Genomic DNA, 20,115 nt, shown 5'->3' on the forward strand with positions numbered 1-20,115 from the left:
TTCTTTCTCTTACCTTCTGGCTGAATTATTCAGCCTCTTTTCTCCACTGAATTTCTTCACTGAGCTATCCTTATTTCAGCCTCTTTTCTCCACTGAATTTCTTCACTGAGCTATCCTCATTCTATTACTCTTTATATCCTTAATTAACATTTAATTAAGCAATTGTTTCCTGATCTTCGCCTACGCCAAGCAATTGTTTCCTGATCTTCGCCTACGCCGTCTCTCCTTCGAATACCCTGGATCAGCCGGGGCTGGTCCCCGGCACTGAAGGACAAGAGAAGTACATTTATTATGTGGGAAGAGAAAAATCGAATATGTTCTGGGGAACTTCCCTGGTGGTTCCACTGCAGGGGATGTGGGTTCGATCTCTGGTTGGGAAACTTAAAAGAGCCTGCATGCCTTGCAGTGTGGCCAAAAAAAAGTAAAATAAAATTATTTTTCTTTCCCTGCAAGTTTTAGCAGGACTCAGGGTCTCTGGATGCCTAGGTGTCTGGGTGCAGGAGGAACCATATTCTCACCAAAATGGAAAATTCTTTAGATACAGGGATGTGAACATTCAAGCACATTTTATAAAACTTTAAAATCTGGGGAAGAGCCAGCCCTGACAGCTTCCATTTAATGGCACCAGCCAAAGTGACATAGCATCCTCAATGTCCAATTAACCAAGAAAAGAGCAAATTAAGTTCTATAAAGCATATCCCACCTTATTATTCCCCCAACAAGTATAAGAATACTGTCAATAAAGATTTCTGAGTGACAGCTAAGAAAGGAAGACAAGGGAGCCATGTTTTCAATAATTTGTATTTACATATAAAAATAGAATCACAGGGACTGTTTATAAAGGAAGAGTAAATATCAGTTGGAAGAATATGTTCTCTTGCTCAAGAGTTTTCTCAAGGCCCCTTTCATGTCTTTATTTCTCAGGCTATAAATAAAGGGGTTCAACATGGGAGTGACCACTGTGTACATGAGTGAAGAAATTATGTTACTGTCATTGGTGCTGTTTGATGATGGAAGAAAATATACACCAATAATTGCCCCATGGTAGAGAGTCACTACTGAGAGATGAGAGCCACATGTGGACAAGGCTTTGCAGATGCCCTTGGCAGAGGGTACCCGGAGGATAGTGGCCCCAATATGGCCATAAGAAACCAGGATGCATACAAATGGAAGCATAATGGCTGTTAACCCTGCAGTGAAGATTACCAACTGGTTGAGGGAAGTGTCTGAGCAGGACAATTTGAGTAGGGCAGCCAGATCACAGAAGAAGTAGGGGATAGTGTTGTCAGCACAGAATGACAGCTGGGCTAGGAGAAGGGTGTGCAAAAGAGCACAAGCACAAGCAATGACCCAGGATCCAAGCACCAGCGTGACACAGACACTCTGGCTCATGATGGTGGTATAATGCAGAGGGTGGCAGATGGCCACATACCTGTCATAGGCCATCGTAGTGATCAGGAAGCTGTCCAGATCAGCAAGGAGTATGAAAAAACATGTCTGTGAAAGGCACCCTGCATAGGGGATGGATTTGCGCTTAGTCTGCATGATCACGAGCATCTTAGGGACAGTGACAGATGAGAAAGTAATATCAGTGAGGGCTAAGTGGCTGAGGAAGAAGTACATGGGATTGTGGAGGCGAGAGTCCAGCCTGATGAGCAGGAGAATGAGCAGGTTGCCCAGCACTGTGGTCAGGTACATGCCCAGGAACAGGGCAAAGAACACGCCCTGCTGCTCTGACTGGATGGGGATCCCCAGGAGGAGGAACTCGGACACGCTGCTCTGGTTCTCCACGGTCATCAGCTGGAGGGGATTAGTAGGGAAAGTTGAAGGGAAAAGGTGAATGTCTTGGGATACTAAGGTGATCATCGTGGCAGAGCATGATAAAGATGTTCTTTTGATTTAGGGAAGGTCTTCATCGATATTTTCTTATATTTGTACCATATTTTGCTGGATAAATGTAGCAAAAGTGTAGGTTTCTTTCTCAATCTGGTGCCAGACTCTGCAAACGACAATATTTACAGTTAATTTTTGTTAAATACTATCCTTATTCACTGTTCTTATAGCTTCCGTGTAGTAACTGATGTAATATTCTTCAGAATGGGAGCTAGGTAGGCACTATTAATATTATTATTTACACTTTCCAGATGGGGTACCTGAGGCAGACAGTCTCACAGACCCTGAGGTAAGAAGGGAAACTGGGATTTGGACCCAAGCATGTCACTAGGAGTCGGACACGACTGAGCGACTTCACTTTCACTTTTCACTTTCATGCACTGGAGAAGGAAATGGCAACCCACTCCAGTGTTCTTGCCTGGAGAATCCCAGGGATGGGGGAGCCTGGTGGGCTGCCATCTATGGGGTCGCACAGAGTCGGACATGACTGAAGTGACTTAGCAGCAGCAGCAGCAGCAGCATGTTGACTTCAGAATTTGTTCTCTGGAAGCAAAACAAATTATTTGACATCAGAAATCTCTTTGCCCTTCATAATTTTGTATGTAATAATATGTTTAATTCTGCATCCTCTTCTTTTGTACACCCTCCATGATTACTTCTAATTTGTTCATTGGTTGTAGACCCAGAATCTATCAAAGACAATTAATGCATACACATTGTAAGTTTGTTGATCAAATACAAGATGTCACATCCAATTAAAATTTAATGGCAGCCTCTTTAAGAAAATTACATCAAGGATCATTGGAGTGCATGTGTCTTTTTTTTTTTTTTTTTTGATACAATATTTAATCCAAATTAAAAGTTTCCATGTATTTAGAATATCCAGTTTTCTTTCTTTCTTTTTCTTTTTTTTTACTTTACAATGGAGTGCATGTGTCTTTTTGTATTATGACTTTCTCAGCATATATGCCAGTAGTGGGATTGCTAGGCTATATGGTAGTTCTATTTCTAGTTTCTTAAAGAACCTCCATACTGTCTTCCATAGTGGCTGGATCAATTCATATTCCCACCAACAGTGCAGGAGTGTTCCCTTTTTCCCCACATGTCTCCAGCATTTATTGTTTGTAGATTTTTTGATGATGGCCATTCTGACCAATGTGAGGTGCAGATATAAGGAACAGACTTGTAAACACAGCAGGAGAAGGAGAGGGTGGGATGAAACTGAGAGTAGCACTGACATATATACATTAGCATGTGCAAAACAGCACAGGGAGCTCAGCTTGGTACTCCGTGATAGAGCGGTGGAATGGGGTGTGGGAGGAGGCTCAGGAGGGAGGGGATATATGTATACTTACAGGTGATTCATGTTGTTGTAGAGCAGAAACTAGCACAACACTGTAAAGCAGCTATCCTCCAATTAAAAAATAATAAATACATTTGAAAATACTAGTGTGAAGGAGGAAACAGATCAGCAACAGGGCTGCCACTGTTGGGGAATTGGGTGAGGAGCGTGCTGTGATGGGGGAAGAATAAACAGTGGTTTGGGAACAACCAGCAGGTTGTTAAAAGGTTGGACAAGAAAAAAACCAGAAACTTACATAAGGTCTTGTTCAAGACCCAGGCTTAATCCTAATCATTCAGGGGCCCCATGTTATTTATTTGCTCTACAGTATGACAATCAAATAACACTCTAAAAGCCAAATGTAATTTTTAAAAGGAATTCTAGTCTTTTCCAGTGTCTCTAAAATAGCCTATGAGATATTTATCTACTTACCCAAATCAGTATTTATTCAAATTTCTATGAATATTTTAAAAAGAGAAGGTAAAAATTCACTACAGCCTATCAAACATTATTATAAAGCTATACCAGTTGCAACAAATGATATACCTTCAGAAGCACAGATCAGTAAGGCAGTGGAGAGGAACAGAGAGTCTAGAAACAAAGACACATTTATAATGAGGACATGGCCTCATCACCGCTCTGTCAACTGGATTCCAAAGGACACCATGTACCACCACTTCCCCATCCCCAGCTGAGTGAAGGAACAGTGTATTAACAAACCAACCTAATCCAGTAGCCGAAAATCCATGTCAAATGATGTGATTTCAATGATTACAGCAAAGGAGCCAATGATTTCCCAATAATGTGGGAATGAGATGTCAGATTACCATATCTAAGAATTCTTTACCTTTAAGTCTCTTGAGAAACCTATATGCAGGTCAGGAAGCAACAGTTAGAACTGGACATGGAACAACAGACTGGTTCCAAATAGGAAAAGGAGTATGTCAGGGCTGTATATTGTCACCCTGCTTATTTAACTTATACACAGTACATCATGAGAAACACTAGGCTGGAAGAAGCACAAGCTGGAATCAAGATTGCCGGGAGAAATATCAATAACCTCAGATATGCAGATGACACCACCCTTATGGCAGAAAATGAAAAGGAACTAAAAATCCTCTTGATGAAAGTGAAAGAGGAGAGTGAAAAAGTTGGCTTAAAGCTCAACATTCAGAAAACTAAGATCATGGCATCTGGTCCCATCACTTCATGGGAAATAGATGGGGAAACAGTGGAAACAGTGTCAGACTTTATTTTTTTGGGCTCCAAAATCACTGCAGATGGTGATTGCAGCCATGAAATGAAAAGATGCTTACTCCTTGGAGAGAAAGTTATGACCTACCTAGATAGCATATTTAAAAGCAGAGACATTACTTTGCCAACAAAGGTCCATCTAGTCAAGGCTATGGTTTTTCCAGTGGTCATGTATGGATGTGAGAGTTGGACTGTGAAGAAGGCTGAGTGCCGAAGAATTGATGCTTTTGAACTGTGGTGTTGGAGAAGACTCTTGAGAGTCCCTTGGACTGCAAGGAGATCCAACCAGTCCATCCTAAAGGAGACCAGTCCTGGGTGTTCATTGGAGAGACTGATGGTGAAGCTGAAACTCCAGTACTTTGGCCACCTCATGCGAAGAGTTGACTCATTGGAAAAGACTCTGATGCTGGGAGGGATTGGGGGCAGGAGGAGAAGGGGACAACAGAAGATGAGATGGCTGGATGACATCACTGACTTGATGCACATGAGTCTGAGTGAACTCCGGGAGTTGGTGATGGACAGGGAGGCCTGGCATGCTGCAATTCATGGGGTTGCAAAGAGTCGGACACAACTGAGCGACTGAACTGAACTGAACTGAAGTCTCCCAGAAACAGATGAAATATAGTTTGCTACTTAGTCCTAGAGGCAGAAGCTTTTCTGGCCAGATTTCTAGCACCTCGGACCCAACCCCAACCCCCAAATCTTCATGGAGTGTGGGAAATGAGCAGTGCAGTACTTTCTAATATTCCCAAGATTCAGATTTTGGGGAACAGTTTTTCTTGGGGGAACATGCAGAGTTATGCCTGTGTAGTGTGATTTGCAGATCAACATTGAAACTTCTGTATCTCTACCCAGAATTCCACCCTTCACAGGCTGCTGGTACCTAAAATTCTTTCAGTTAGATAAAAACTTAAAGGTTCCAATTATAGATTAGGTTTAGAAATAAGTAATCCTGGGAGAGAGAGCCATAGGGATTCATTGAGACAGAATGACTGGAAATTGTTCATATTTGGGGGCCAGATTTGGGTGGCTGAACAAGGGCACTGACCTCTTCAGACAAAGTGAGGAGGGATAAAGTGGGGAAGTGTAGGAAGAATAAGAGTAGAGGCTGTAGACACTGAGGTCAGTTTACTGTCTTTCCAGTTTGGATGAATGTATACTATAGGGGTAGAAATAGCCAGATTGTTAACAAAATCTGATCTGGCACTTGATTTGCACCAGGTGATTTTCAAATACTCTTTACTTCTTCCCTAAACTTTTCAAAATAGGTATTCAGATCCTCATTAGAGAGGTGAGCATTGAATACAAAGGTATTCAGATCCTCATTAGAGAGGTGAGCATTGAGACTCAGTGATAAAACTTGCCCAGTCTTATAGCACTAGTATATGGTGACCCTGGGATTTGATCCCACGTCTACCTGGCTTCAAAAATCATATTCTTCCCACTGTATTACATGCCTTCATTAACTATATCCTCAGATAAGACAGTACTTGCTGTCTAAGAATATTCAAAAATACCAGGAAGTAAATCAGAAAGTTTGAGGATGAGTGGAAGATGTGTGGTTTCAAGATAAGTGCCTAGATGATCATGTCAATGATACTGATAATAAAATTATAATAACAATCATCTTTTAGCCACATATTTATATAAATATAGATCTTATATTTATAAAAATAATCATCTTATAGCCACATATCTATGTAAATAACATGGACCAGCTGCTGTGATGTACTTTATATCACATCATATCTAAAAGGACCACAAAAAGGCATCATTCTCACTTAACAGTTGGAAAGTTGGACTTACAAGTGTAAATTACTTGCCATAAATCATTCAGCAAGAAAATGATGGACAGATCATTTGGTTCCATATTTATCTGATTTCAAGCACGTGTTCCCAGTCACCATGCTACAATGACTCCAGAAAAGTCAACTGACAGAAAGGAGACATCTGGATGCATATTCCTCAGTAAAGAGAAAAATGTGAGATCTGTTATTTCCCCCAAAGCTTTTGAGTGGATATACTGCATCAGTCCTTACATAAATAATCAGAAGTGAATAGAGAGACTAGAAGACCAGCTACTGAATTTATAAAGACAACTGCTTATAAAATGAATTTCTCAGGGTCCCAGTACAAAAGCAGATCAAATTCTGATCAGTATTTTTCATAGACTACCTAATTTCTATCAATAAGTGAAAGGTTAAGACAATTATGGTAAACATCTATTGGAAGTAACATCCTGTGGCCGATAAAATGAATTCATTAAACTTATAATATGATTTTTGAAGGAACATAATAGAAAGCTTCCCAGGTGGCACAGTGGTAAAGAATTCATCTGCCAGTGTGGGAGACACAGGACACTTGGGTTCGATTCCTGGGTTGGGAAGATCCCTTGGAGTAGGAAATGATAACCCACTTCAGTATTCTTGCCTGGAAAATTCCATGGACACAGGAGTCTGGCGGGGTACAGTCCGTGGGGTCACAAAGAGTCAGACATGACTGAGTAACTAAGCACACACACGTGTTTACTACTATTTGCAAAAAAAAAAAATACTGATTATATTATTATTATTAAACCTGGAAGGTTTTGCTCTCAGCTTGCATGCATGCCAGATATCCATTGTGAAAAAGAGAACAATTTATTAAAGGGCAAGGTATAAATGCCAAGGAATTATGGTTGTTATGCCTAACTAAGTTATTGAGATGACACAACAAAATTTTAAAAGTGCTAAGCACAGTATAATCATCTTCCAGATTTTGTACCAGACCATTCATTCATTCACACACACACACACACACACACACACTACTGAGTGAAATCTATAAATACCACCCTTACCTAACTCAGGAGTGATGAATTCAGATACTCTGAGCTCAAAGGTATGACATGACCGAAGTGACTTAGCATGCAACATGCAAGGGTATGAACTAATTTTTAATTTTCTGTCCAAAATACTTTGATCTGGAGAAAGGAAAAAGTCACGCACTCAGTCTTGAAGTGGGAGGAGGTACACTCTTCTTTTCACCAGATCCAAGGCAATGACAAAGGTATCCATTTTTAGCAGCTAGGTTGGGACCCAGGAGAACAAGGGTGTCAATTTCTTGCAAGGAATAATTTGGGAGTAATAAATGCACTTTCCTTAACCATTCCCAGTAGGCGTATCTTCTCCAGATACTACAGATAGTCGATTCCTTTGGGAATACAAATGAGGACTCATTATTTCAGATTCATTTTAAGAATGTTTGCATCTAGGAATTTATTTAACCCTCTCAATCATTTTTGAGGTAGATAGTAGCTTTCCCATTTTATTGCAATGAGTACGTTCTTGGTCGCTCAGTCATTTCTGACTCTGTGTGGCCCCATGGGCTGTAGTCCACCAGGCTTCTCTGTCCATGAGATTTTCCAGACAAGAATACTGGAGTGGGTTTCCATTTCCTCCTCTAAGGGATCTTCCCGACCCAGGGATCAAACCCGCATCTCTTATGTCTCCTGCATTGGCAGGCGGATTCTTTACCACTGAGCCACATGGGTAGCCCTTTATTGAAATGAGAGTGGCTCAAAAGAAAATGATCAAATGAGGATTCAAACACAAACAAGCTAACTTCACATCTAAAGCCCTGTTCCATTGCACCATGATGCCTCTCTTCTCACAGTGGGCTCTGAATAGTGTGAATTTCTTCCTTCCACATTCAGTCTGGAACTGGGAGGAAAGTTGCTATTAATACTTGTCTCTGGGGAATAAAGACATTTAACAAAGAATTATTCATTTCTTCTTCTCAGAAATAGAATTTTTCCTTCTTATAGAAATAATTATACACCCGTGGTGGATTCATGTTGATGTATGGCAAAACCAATACAATATTGTAAAGTAATTAGTCTCCAATTAAAATAAATAAATTTAAATTTAAAAAAAGATATAAATTATAGACTCTTGACTCTTTTAGAAGAGTCAAGTTCACAGGAGAAGCTGCAACAAGATGGAATGATGGTTCTCAGGGGCTGAGGTTCAAGTGAAACAAGGAGACATAAATCAATAGACATAAAATTTCAGTTAAACAACATGAATAAGTTGTAGAGATCTGCTATAAAATATTGTATCTGTACAACAATATTATACTGTATACTTTAAAACTCATTAAGAGAATAAGTCTCATGCTAACTGTTCTTATCACAATAAAATAAACATTAAAAATTAAAAAAAGAAAAAGAAATAATTGACTCCATACAGGGATTTTTGGGTGGTCAGTTGTGACAAATAACAGTAGTTGGCACATAATTAGGGCTTAAAATATATTCTTTAGCCATAAGTATTAGTGTGAGAAGCCATCAGTGTCAGAAATCTACTCCATTCAGACTGGCAAAAATAAAAAAAAAAAAAAAGAAGAGATACAGAATCAAGTGGAGGAGATAGCATTTTACTCAATATTTTCCAACAGTGTTTGTGTACTCATTGATAAAAATATCGTGTAACTACTATGTGTCAAGGGTTTTGTGAGGGACTCTGAATAAAGATTTGAAACCACATTTCTTTTCTCTAGAAGAGCTCCCGATCTACTGAGCAGGAGAGACAAAACAGTGCATGTCAAGTGTTGTAACAAAAGCAAGTGATGAGAGTTATGGGAGCACAGAGGAAGGGTGCCAAATCCAAATTCAAGGAGTCAAGTAAGGTAGGTTTTAGGAAGTTACAGATAAGCAGAGACCTAAGACAAAAAACAAGTAAAAGATGCCATGAAAGCGTGAAGACAGAGCACTTCAGAGAGAGAAAAATAGAGGAACAGGAAAAGGCATGGAAAAGAGAAAAGGCAAGAAATTCAGGAAACTATTCAGGAAAATTGAAAGGCTGAAATGTACACCTCATCAGGGGACGAAATTCAGGATGTGGCAAGAGAAATTAGCAGGAATGAATGGTGCAGAACCTTGGAAGTCATGTTGAATTATTTGCACTTTTCTACTCTTTGCCCTGTACTGAAAAAAGCTTTCCTTAGGATTATAATTAGGAAAATGTCAAATTGTGGTATAGTTTTAAAAGATAATAAGTAGTTATAGCTTAGTTTCTATCAACAAGTGACGGGTAAAAGTCACTGTGGTATACTCCCATTGGAATATTATGTAACTGTTAAACTGATATTTATGAAAATCTTATATGTCATTTTTGAAATAACATAATAGAAAATTTGTATATAGGCATATTTACAACTATTTGCAAAGATGCAGAGTATTATTTTCTTAAAACCTAGAATCATGTGCTCCAAAATGTTAAATAAAGTATTTTGTTGTTGAGAGCAGAGACATAAATGTATTTTAAAAATACTTCTGGCCATAATATTTATATAACCCTGCCTTTCCTTTATAAGTATTGAAAGTATTAGTTTTGTGAACATGGGAAAGGGAGAGTCCAGGAAGAAAAATCCATGGGTTGAGAAACTTTAAGAAGCGGATAGGGACTTCCCTGGTGGTCCAGTGGTTAAGAATCTACCTGCCAATACAGGGGACACAGGTTCAATCCCTGGTCCAGAAAGACTTAACATGCCACGGGGCCATTGAGTCTGAGAGTCACAACTACTGAAGCCCAAGTGCTTTAGAGCCCGTGCTCTGCAACAAGAGAAGCCGCTGCAATGAGAAGCCCAAGCACTGCAACGAGAGAGTAGCCCTTGCTCACCACAACTAGAGAAAGCCCATATGCAGCAGTGAGGGCCCAGAAGAGCCAAAATTAAATAAGTAAACTAATACAATTATGTAAAGTTTAAAAATAAAATAAAATTACAAAAAAAAAAAGAAGAGAAATGCAGGTTGAATAAAAGACCGTCAAAGATCATCTCAAGCTGTAAACACCACTTTGTCCTGCGTACCTCACTCCTAACGATCGCTAGTGGCACAACAAATGATCATCTTCTTCAAAAAGTCAATTTCAAAGAATCTTAAGCTGTTAAATTTTGAGTCAACTTTTCTGGGTCGTGTGTGTCAACATCCTTTCCCATTTCCAAGTTTGTTTCTGTTGCGGGTTATTTTTCATCTATTTTCTTTCCTTCTTCCCCTCCTTCCTTCTTTCTTCCCTTCTTTTTTTCCTTCCTTGAGAATTGTTTTTATTTGATGTAACCAAACCTAAGTTTGTCAAGAAAGCAACAAAACCTCTAAAGAAAAAACTGCCTCTTGCCAGTTTGCATTGCATGATGACCACCAGAGAGATTAAACACAAAATCATTTCCTTTGGGTTACCTGGTGGGTATAGCCCAATAAAAGCCTTTTGAGTGGGATAGAGTTCTAAGTTCTCAGACACCACTTGGTCATTTGGCTACCTGGACCTCACTGGAACCAGTAATTTTTTTAAAAATAACTCTCTGGAGTTTATCTTACACCAAAATGTGAATAAAGCTGGGAAACAGAAGCTGAAACAGAAAGAAGACTGAGGGTGCCTGAGATTCTTCCTCCATTGGTTCATTCTATAAGATTCCAACACAAACATCCTTCCCATGGGACAGATTTCCTAGAGGAACCAAGGGGGAAATTGGGCAATTAACCCAAGTCTGACGGACATCTTTAAACTGTAAACTACAAGTTCATTTCCCCATCCCCTAGGGTTCCTTCCTTGGCTAGTTATACTTCTCAGTTCATAAATGTGGGGCTGGTAGACAGGAGTGAGAGTCTGAGCTTATAGCTTTTCTTTTTGATGCTCAAGAAATGTTGATGGCTTTGGAAGCTGATATTCAGGTCCCCTAAAGACAATCTCAGGACATATTTATCCACCTCACACTGGGTCATAAATGCACTTAAGGTCAGTACTGGGGACAGAATGGATATTTTTTTTTCTCTGCAATACGTAAGTTAAAATACGGGTATGGATGAGGAGAAATCAGAAAGCTGATTTGGGCATGGAAAAGGGAAAGAGAAAATAAGAGAGAGTATGGAGAAGGAATAGAGACTTGGAGTGTCAAAGAATGAAGATGCAGAGGCAGAGAGAGTAAGAACTGAGAGAGAAAGTAGGAGAAAATGAAAGAAAAATAAAGTGAAGGTGGGAACAGGAAGAGAGAAAAAAGCAAAAGGAGAAAAGTGAATCAAGAGATAAAACAGAGATTCAGAGAAGCAGAGTCTTTCAGGAGGAATTCTACTTGCTTTGGGTCCTGACAGAGTCCAGTTGCTGAATGCAGGAGAACGGATGTTTCTGAGTCGCCATTGTGACCAATGGCAAATGCTTCCAATGAGATAGTAACCTCATGTCCTTACATACTAGGTAGGAGTTTGTTCTGTGAAGCTATTGTTTTTTGTGGTATACAAGGTGAAAGTTAGGGAAGGACCCAGGGATTTTGTTTCACTTTGGTACCCAAATAACCAAAGTATTTGAGTATGTTTGAAATCCTCCCATTATTGGTATAACTGTTTCTTATTTCCACTCAAAGAAATTGCCACAAATTTAGTAACTTAAAAAGCCCACATATTTATTGTCTTACAGCTCTGAAGGTCTTTGACTTGTTGGCATTTCTCCTGAAGACTCTAAAGGAGAATTGTCTCCATGCCTTTTCCAGCTCCCAGAAGACACTTGCATTCATTGCTTGTAGCCCTTCCTCCATCTTCTATGCCAGGAGCATAATGTCTTAAAATCTCTGACAAACTTCAGCTTGCCACTTCTACATTTAAAGACACCTGTGGGCCCACAAGATAATCCAGGGTAATCTTGTATTAAATCAGATGATTAGCAGCCTCAATTCCACCTGTAGCTTAATTCCTCTCTTGCCATAGACACAGGTTCTGGGTACTAGAACATGGACATCTTTGCAGGTTACTATTTCTGCTTACAATCACCAACTAGAAAGTGTATTAAAAGACAGGACCATCTAATAAGGAGATGAAAGTTTGGGATACAGCTAATATTTCACTTATTTTGGCATCTTTTGATAATAGTCCTTATTTTTTAATGAGATGTTATTATGTTGCATAGAGAGGAAAGGGAATGTATTAAAAATGATATACTTTGTATATATAGGGCTTCCCTTATAGCTCAGTTGGTAAAGAATCCACCTGCAATGCAGGAGACCCCGTTCAATTCCTGGGTTGGGAAGATCTTCTGGAGAAGGGATAGGCTACCCACTCCAGTATTTTTGGGCTTCCCTTGTCTGCCTGCAATGCGGGGGACCTGGGTTTGATCCCTGGGTTGGGAAGATCCCCTGGAGAAGGGAAAGGCTACCCACTCCAGTTTTCTGGCCTGGAGAATTCCATGGACTGTACTTTGTACACTTTGTATATATGATGCTACATCATCCCTTAGCCTTCTGTCTAGAAAATAAACCATAAATAAATTTGCATTAAATATTTGCTGGGAGTCCGATTGGTCTTTGATTTCTTAACATAACATAGGATCCCAGAGAATGTACAACCACCAAAGGGGAGGGAGTCTAAATGACATCAAATGGAAATCTGTCTTTCCAGGAAAGATGGAACAGAGATGTCAGCAAGGTTGAGGATGATGGGGATGAGGAAGAAGAGATTGGAAATGTAGGAGACACACATAGATTTCTTAGGGTCTCTAAACCATATTAAGGTTGTTTCACTTCATCATAAGATCCATGGGAATCCTTTGAGAATTTTTAAACAGGGGAAGTCATCTAGGTTTTCAAAAAAGGAATATAGGTTTTTAAAGGAATCTCTCTTTGGCTGCAGGAGGGAGAATGGATTAACATAATCCAGAGTTTCTTAAGGACGCTCTCTGAATTGAAAAAAATACAAAATATGTGTATATGAGGAGTGCTCTTTAGCAAATACAATACTTTTTTTTATCCTTTCATATGAAAAGTATAACTCCCATACAAAATTTAACAGTGGTTGTTGAAGTCAATTCTTCTAAAGGTTGCTGTGCAATGGTTGATGATCCTCACCACAGAGCACTCATGGGGCAGTAAAATGGCTGTGTCATCATGTACTCACCCTCAGCGACACAGATACATGAATGCTATTTTGCTAGTGAACCAAGAAAAGATGGCTCTCTTTAACGTCCCTCGTTGGTAATTTTTTCTAATTCCCTTATGTGTCAACGTATAAGGAGTATATAAGAAATACGTTGTTTCCTACTTCCCAAAATCAGATATATATTTTTTACATGACTGATAAAATTATTTCAGAGACCTTCATATTCTCAACCATTCTTCATCTGCAGCAGACAGGAGAGGAGCATGAGGAGGGAGAACCAGAGCAGTGCGTCCGAGTTCCTCCTCCTGGGGCTCCCCATCCGGCCAGAGCAGCAGGGCATGTTCTTCGCCCTGTTCCTGGGCATGTACCTGACCACGGTGCTGGGCAACCTGCTCATCCTCCTGCTCATCAGGCTGGACCCTCGCCTGCACACCCCCATGTACTTCTTCCTCAGCCACTTGGCCCTCACTGATGTCTCCTTCTCATCTGTCACTGTCCCTAACATGCTAATGAGCATGCAAACCCAGGATCAATCCATGCCCTATGCAGGGTGCATAGCACAAATGTATTTTTTCATATTTTTTACTGATCTGGACAGCTTCCTTATTACCTCCATGGCGTATGACCGCTATGTTGCTGTATGTCGCCCCCTTCACTACACCACCATCATGAAGCAGGAGCTGTGTGCCTTCCTAGTGGCCGGATCCTGGATCCTGTCTGGTGCCAGCTCCCTTTCTCACACTCTCCTCCTGACCCAATTATCCTTCTGTGCTGACAACACCATCCCCCATTTCTTCTGTGACCTTGGTACTCTGCTCAAATTGTCCTGCTCAGACATCTTCCTCAATGAGTTGGTCATGTTCACAGTAGGCGTGGTGGTCATTACTCTGCCATTCACATGTATCCTGGTATCTTACGGGTACATCGGGGCCACCATCCTAAGGGTCCCTTCAACCAAGGGGATCTGCAAAGCATTGTCCACGTGTGGCGCCCATCTCTCTGTAGTGACTCTGTACTATGGGTCAATATTTGGGCAGTACCTCTTCCCAACACTGAGTGATTTCATTGACAAGGACATCATTGTGGCTCTCATGTACACGGTGGTCACACCCATGTTGAACCCCTTTATCTACAGCCTTAGGAACAAGGACATAAAAGGGGCCCTGGGCAAACTCTGCAGTAGAGCAATGTTTTTCTTACAGTGACACCCAACTTTTATTTAAATCAGAACCTCATTTTGATTCATCTCTTGTATTGGATTTTTCCATTTGAATATAACTCAAAGCTTTAATGTCGCCAAACCCTAAGAAAAATGATGGCATGTTGTATTTACTTGACAAATGTTCATTGACCAGAATTTCATTCCCTTATTAGCAGTACTCTCCTGGTGTGGAGAAAAAGGAAACCTCTGCACTGTTGGTAGAAATGTAAGTTGGTTCAGTAACTATGGAAAACAGGATGGAGGTTTCCCAGAATTTCCATATGATTTAGCAATCCCACTCCTGGGTATATATCCAAACAAAACTGTAATTCAAAAAGATATATGCACCCCTATCATGTTCATAGCAACACTATTCACAATAGCCAAGACAGAAACAACCTAAATGTCCAGCAATGTTTAGATGAAGGGATAAAGAAGATACGGTATATATATATATATATACATATATACATTGGAGTACTACTCAGCCATAAAAAGAATGAAATAACACCAGTAACAGCAACATGGATGGGCCTAGAGATTATCAATTGTACTTACATGAAGTAACTCAGAAAGAGAAAGACAAATACATATGCTACCTTTTATACATGGAATCTAAAATATAACACAAATGAACTTATTTATGAAACAGAAACAGACTCACGGACATAGAGAACAGACTTTTGGTTGCCAAGGAGAAGAGAAATGGGGGGAGAGATGGACCAGAGGGTTAGCAGATGTAAACTACTATGTATAGAATGGATAAACAGCCATGTCCTATTATATAGCACAGAGAACTATGTTCAGTACCCTATGATAAACCATATAGTAAAGAATATTTTTTTAAATGTGTATCTATGCATAACTGAATTACTTTGCTGTACAGCAGGGATTAACGTGACATTGTAAATCAACTATACTTCAATAAAAAATTTTTTAAAAACCCAGTACTCTCCTTTGGAAACAACTTTTGATCAGAAAATGCTATATTAATTTTATTACTTATTTCTACAACTTGGGGGCATTAACAATACAAAAATATACAGGTCATTTAGTTATCTTTTATTTGAGGAGAATTTTGGAAACCGATATATTTTAAGCCCATAGTTTCAGGATTTCACACCCCAAGAATCTAAAGAATTACCTATATTATTACACTACACTCTTATGCAGACAATGCAGGATTTTCTTTTTGTCTTTATGGGTCTATTAAATCATAGAATCCAAACTGTCACTTAAATAAAAGGAAATGCATAACTTTCTGCCTGTGGTATAAAATGTTACAAAAATAACTCTGATGATAGGGGAACCTGGAGGAGATCCAGACTGGCCAGGAAGTTCCCCTTTGCCAGCACAGTGTGGTTGACATTGATTAGCCCCCAAACACAATCAGCAACGAAAGCACACTTAGTGCTGGCCTCCTTTGTATGTATACTGAAATGCACTAGATTATCCCAGTGCATAATCTCTGAAAACATCATTGACTTTTGTTAATATCACTGCAGATTCAGCACTCTCTATCCTTCCTGGACTTCTTGCTTTCCCAAATAAAGAATGAAAGCAAGGCTTTTCAAACTTTAACATGCCTAAGAGTTCCTGGAAAGCTTGTTAAAACAGAGATTCCTGAATCTATCTCCATGAATTCCAATTATGTAGTTGTGGGACGAAATCCAAGAATTTGCATTTCTAACAAGCCCCCACACGATGTGGACACTGCAGATTTGTGAACAATGATTTGAAGATCAGTGAAAAACTAAACTATGAAAGTGTGGGATGCAGGTTTATAACATCTTCCAAGAATTCTTTTTTTTTTAATTTAATTTAATTTAATTTTATTTGGGTAGAGTGAAACAAGAGAACACTTGGATTTTGGGGGGAATAGAGGAATCAGTGGTTCATGGTGATATTTTCAGATTAATTCTAGCTACAGTAAATTCCTTTTTTCAATTTCTAATAGAAGAGGATCTTTCCTGAGCTATCAGATTCTCTTCTCTCTTTCACACTCACTACAGACATATCAGACACTGCTGACTGTATATTCAATGAAAAAAACCCAAAGCTTTGAAAAAAATTGCATCCTGTGTTCATTGGTAGCTTCTTGTTTACATTAAGCTACGTGGAATTTCAGTGTGACTTGCAACTTTGCTAATGTCACTCAAAAACATTTTAATATTTTATTTTTTAATTTATTTTTCATTTGGAGGAACACTGCTTTACAAGGTTGTGTTGGTTTCTGCTGTACAACAATGCTACTCAGCCATAATTATACATGTATCCCTTCCCTCCTCTACCCCATTTTAATATTTTAAACTAACAGCTATTTCACGTATGCTGCCAAAAACCGTACATCTGTTATAAAGAATTAGTTGATTTCAGAGCATCTGTACCTCCACAAAGGGACCTTTGAGTTCTTTTTTAATAATTAATTATTTTTGGCTATGCTGTGTCTTCATCGCTTTGCATGGGCTTTCTCTAGTTGCAGCAATCAGGGGCTATGCTGTAGTTGTGGTGTGCAGGTTTCTCATCGCGGTAACTTCTCTTGTTGCAAAGTACAGGCTCTACGCACATGGCTTCAGCAGTCGTGGCTCAGGTGCTTAGTGGCTCAGGAGCTTAGTTGCTCCAGGGCAGGTGGAATCTTCCCAGACTAGGGATCAAACCAGTGTCCCCTGTATTGGCAGGCAGATTCTTATCCACTGGACCACCAGAGAAGTCCCATTTGAGTTCTTGACAGGACACTAAAAATGTTTTGTTGTATGATGCTATTCATGTTTAAAAGCCCTCATCTACCTTGCCATGTTTCTTTTTTTTTTTTTTTCCTTCTTTTTATTTATTTTTTTCATATATTTTTTTAAATTTTATTTTATTTTTAAACTTTACATAATTGTATTAGTTTTGCCAAATATCAAAATGAATCCACCACAGGTATACATGTGTTCCCCATCCTGAACCCTCCTCCCTCCCCATACCATCCCTCTGGGTCGTCCCAGTGCACTAGCCCCAAGCATCCAGTATTGTGCATCAAACCTGGACTGGCATCTCGTTTCATACATGATATTTTACATGTTTCAAGGCCATTATCCCAAATCTTCCAACCCTCTCCCTCTCCCACAGAGTCCATAAGACTGTTCTATACATCAGTGTCTCTTTTGCTGTCTCGTACACAGGGTTATTGTTACCATCTTTCTAAATTCCATATATATGCGTTGGTATACTGTATCGGTGTTTTTCCTTCTGGCTTACTTCACTCTGTATAATAGGCACAGCACAAAGGATAGGACTTATCTTGAATCCAATATTACAGGCATTGAGGCTACTTTACCCATCTTTTCCCTTTCTCTTTGTGTGTATGTGTCTGCCCTATGTAAAATGCAATATGTTTATCCAATTTTGTACATAAATATAAGACTAATTAGTATGCAACCAGCATCTGGAGTGACATTTAAGGCTAAGGTGATGTCCCCAACTCTAGTCTGAGGTATGAAGATGGAAGTCAGAAATTTTGGTAGAAGCTTAATATTTGATACACATTAGTATATTTTGATATTTCATTCTTTAAGCTCTGATTTAGGTAATCCCTTAGGTGAATGGGGCTTCCCTGGTGGCTCAGAGGTTAAAGTGTCTGCCTGCAATGCGGGAGACCTGGATTCAATCCCTGGGTCAGGAAGATCCCCTGGAGAAGGAAATGGCACCCCACTCCAGTATTCTTGCCTGGAGAATCCCATGGATGGAGGAGCCTGGTGGGCTACAGTCCACGGGGTCACGGAGTCGGACACGACTGAGCGACTTCACTTTCACTTTTAGGTGAATGAAGACAATCTGGCTTTGTTGTCTCTCTTTCCATGGAGTTCAACCTAGACTTCCATTCTTCATGTATTTTTATGGATATTTTCTTTTTTTTAATTTAAATTTATTTATTTTAATTAGAGGCTAATTACTTTACAATATTGTATTGGTTTTGCCATACATCAACATGAATCCGCCACGGGTGTACACGTGTTCCCAATCCTGAACCCCCCTCCCACCTCCCTCCCCATACCATCCCTCTGGGTCACCCCAGTGCACCAGCCCCAAGCTTCCTGTATCCTGCATTGAACCTGGACTGGCGATTCGTTTCTTATATGGGTATTTTCAAAGTTCATGCTTCTCTTTTCAAATGAGCAAGCCACAGGCACTGGGGAACTAAGACAATGGAGCTCTTTAAAATAGATGCTTTGGAGATATGAAAGTAACCTTGATCAGACAACTGACACAAGACATTTCAAGTGTAATATAATTGTTAATAAAGTTTCACAATGAATCATTGTGTTAATTCAATAAGAGATCAACTAAAACTTAAAAATTTTAAGTGGATTGATGTATTGATGCTGTGTACATTCTATGTATTGATATGTATAGAGGCAGAAATGTAGATATTACAATACAATAAAACTAAATTATTATAGAAAAGGAAAGCTATAAAATACCATGTAAAATAAGTCCCATTTATGTAAACATAAAATGTTATGAATAAAAACCATTTTAGAAGGATAAAAAATGAATAACAGAAGTGTGAAGTACTTTGTATCCTTTGTTTTCATGTCTATGTTACTATATTTGGATTTCCATCATAAAGCAGATTTAATTTTAAAAGCAGCAAATCAAAAAAGAATTTCCACTTAGGAGAAAAATCCCTCTTCACTTCCCAAGCTGTGACTTAACTAGGAGAAGCAGTAAGCTGGAATAAATACTCAGAAAATATATGATGGATTGAATTGCATTTGTTTCTAGTTATTCTCTCGTCCTAGTGATTCTTTACATAAATAGTGAATTCTAGTTATTATTAATGATAGCTCTTGTGTATTAAAATGAGCAATTAACATCACTAGTAGAACTTAAGTTTCTAGTCTTATTTCCTGAGAAACTATTAGTTCTTTTTTAAACAGCTTTATTGAGGTATATTTGACATATAAACATTGTATGTATTTAAAATGTACAGCTTGATATTTTGGTAGGTATATGTTGGAAATCGTCACCATAGTCAAGTTAATTAATGTATTTATCACCTCCATATAATGGCCATTTTATTTTTGTATGTTTGGTGAGAAGACTTAATTCAAGAGCCACCTTCATAGTACATGACAAGCGCACAATACAGTGTCATTCACTATAGTCATCTTGCCGAATATTTGATCTCAAAAAACTCACTCATCTTGCATAACTGGAACCTTGTACATTATGCTAGGTGAAATAAGTCAGACACAGAAAGACAAATACTGTATGATTTCACTTCCTTGTGGCATCTAACACAGTCAAATCATAGAAGCAGAGAATAGAAGGGTGGTTGCCAAGGGCCCAATGAAAGAATGGAAATGCCTTCTTTGTTAAACACCTAATTTTTTAATGTCTTGATAACTTTCCCTTAAGTCAGTCTGAAACTAGTGGAGTCATTCAAATGATGGAGTTCAGTTCAGTTCAGTCGCTCAGTCGTGTCCAACTCTTTGCGACCCCATGAATCGCAGCACGCCAGGCCTCCCTGTCCATCACCAA

General features: G+C 39.2%; 2 protein-coding genes across 2 annotated transcripts in view; one reads left to right on the top strand and one right to left on the bottom strand.

Annotated features, from left to right (window-relative positions):
• Positions 1-855: 855 nt before the first annotated feature.
• Positions 856-1,866, bottom strand: LOC113900869 (olfactory receptor 1J1-like). Its single transcript, XM_027554486.1, has one exon. The coding sequence runs from the start codon at positions 1,864-1,866 to the stop codon at positions 856-858; it is 1,011 nt and encodes a 336-aa protein (XP_027410287.1).
• An 11,785-nt stretch (positions 1,867-13,651) lies between these two features.
• The window catches only part of LOC113900786 (olfactory receptor 1N1-like), a 29,866-nt gene continuing 23,402 nt past the window's right edge, over positions 13,652-20,115 (top strand). The window contains exon 1 of the mRNA XM_027554427.1: positions 13,652-14,156. Coding sequence (XP_027410228.1) covers positions 13,652-14,156 — 505 coding nt within the window. The remainder of the gene's footprint in view (positions 14,157-20,115) is intronic.

The sequence above is a fragment of the Bos indicus x Bos taurus genome, chromosome 11 (assembly GCF_003369695.1).
Source record: "Bos indicus x Bos taurus breed Angus x Brahman F1 hybrid chromosome 11, Bos_hybrid_MaternalHap_v2.0, whole genome shotgun sequence".
NCBI classification, from domain to species: domain Eukaryota; kingdom Metazoa; phylum Chordata; class Mammalia; order Artiodactyla; family Bovidae; genus Bos; species Bos indicus x Bos taurus.

What these genes read in the sequence shown, in the direction of transcription:
- LOC113900869 (XM_027554486.1), bottom strand. Translation starts at nt 1,866, where the DNA reads ATGATCACCTTAGTATCCCAAGACATTCACCTTTTCCCTTCAACTTTC.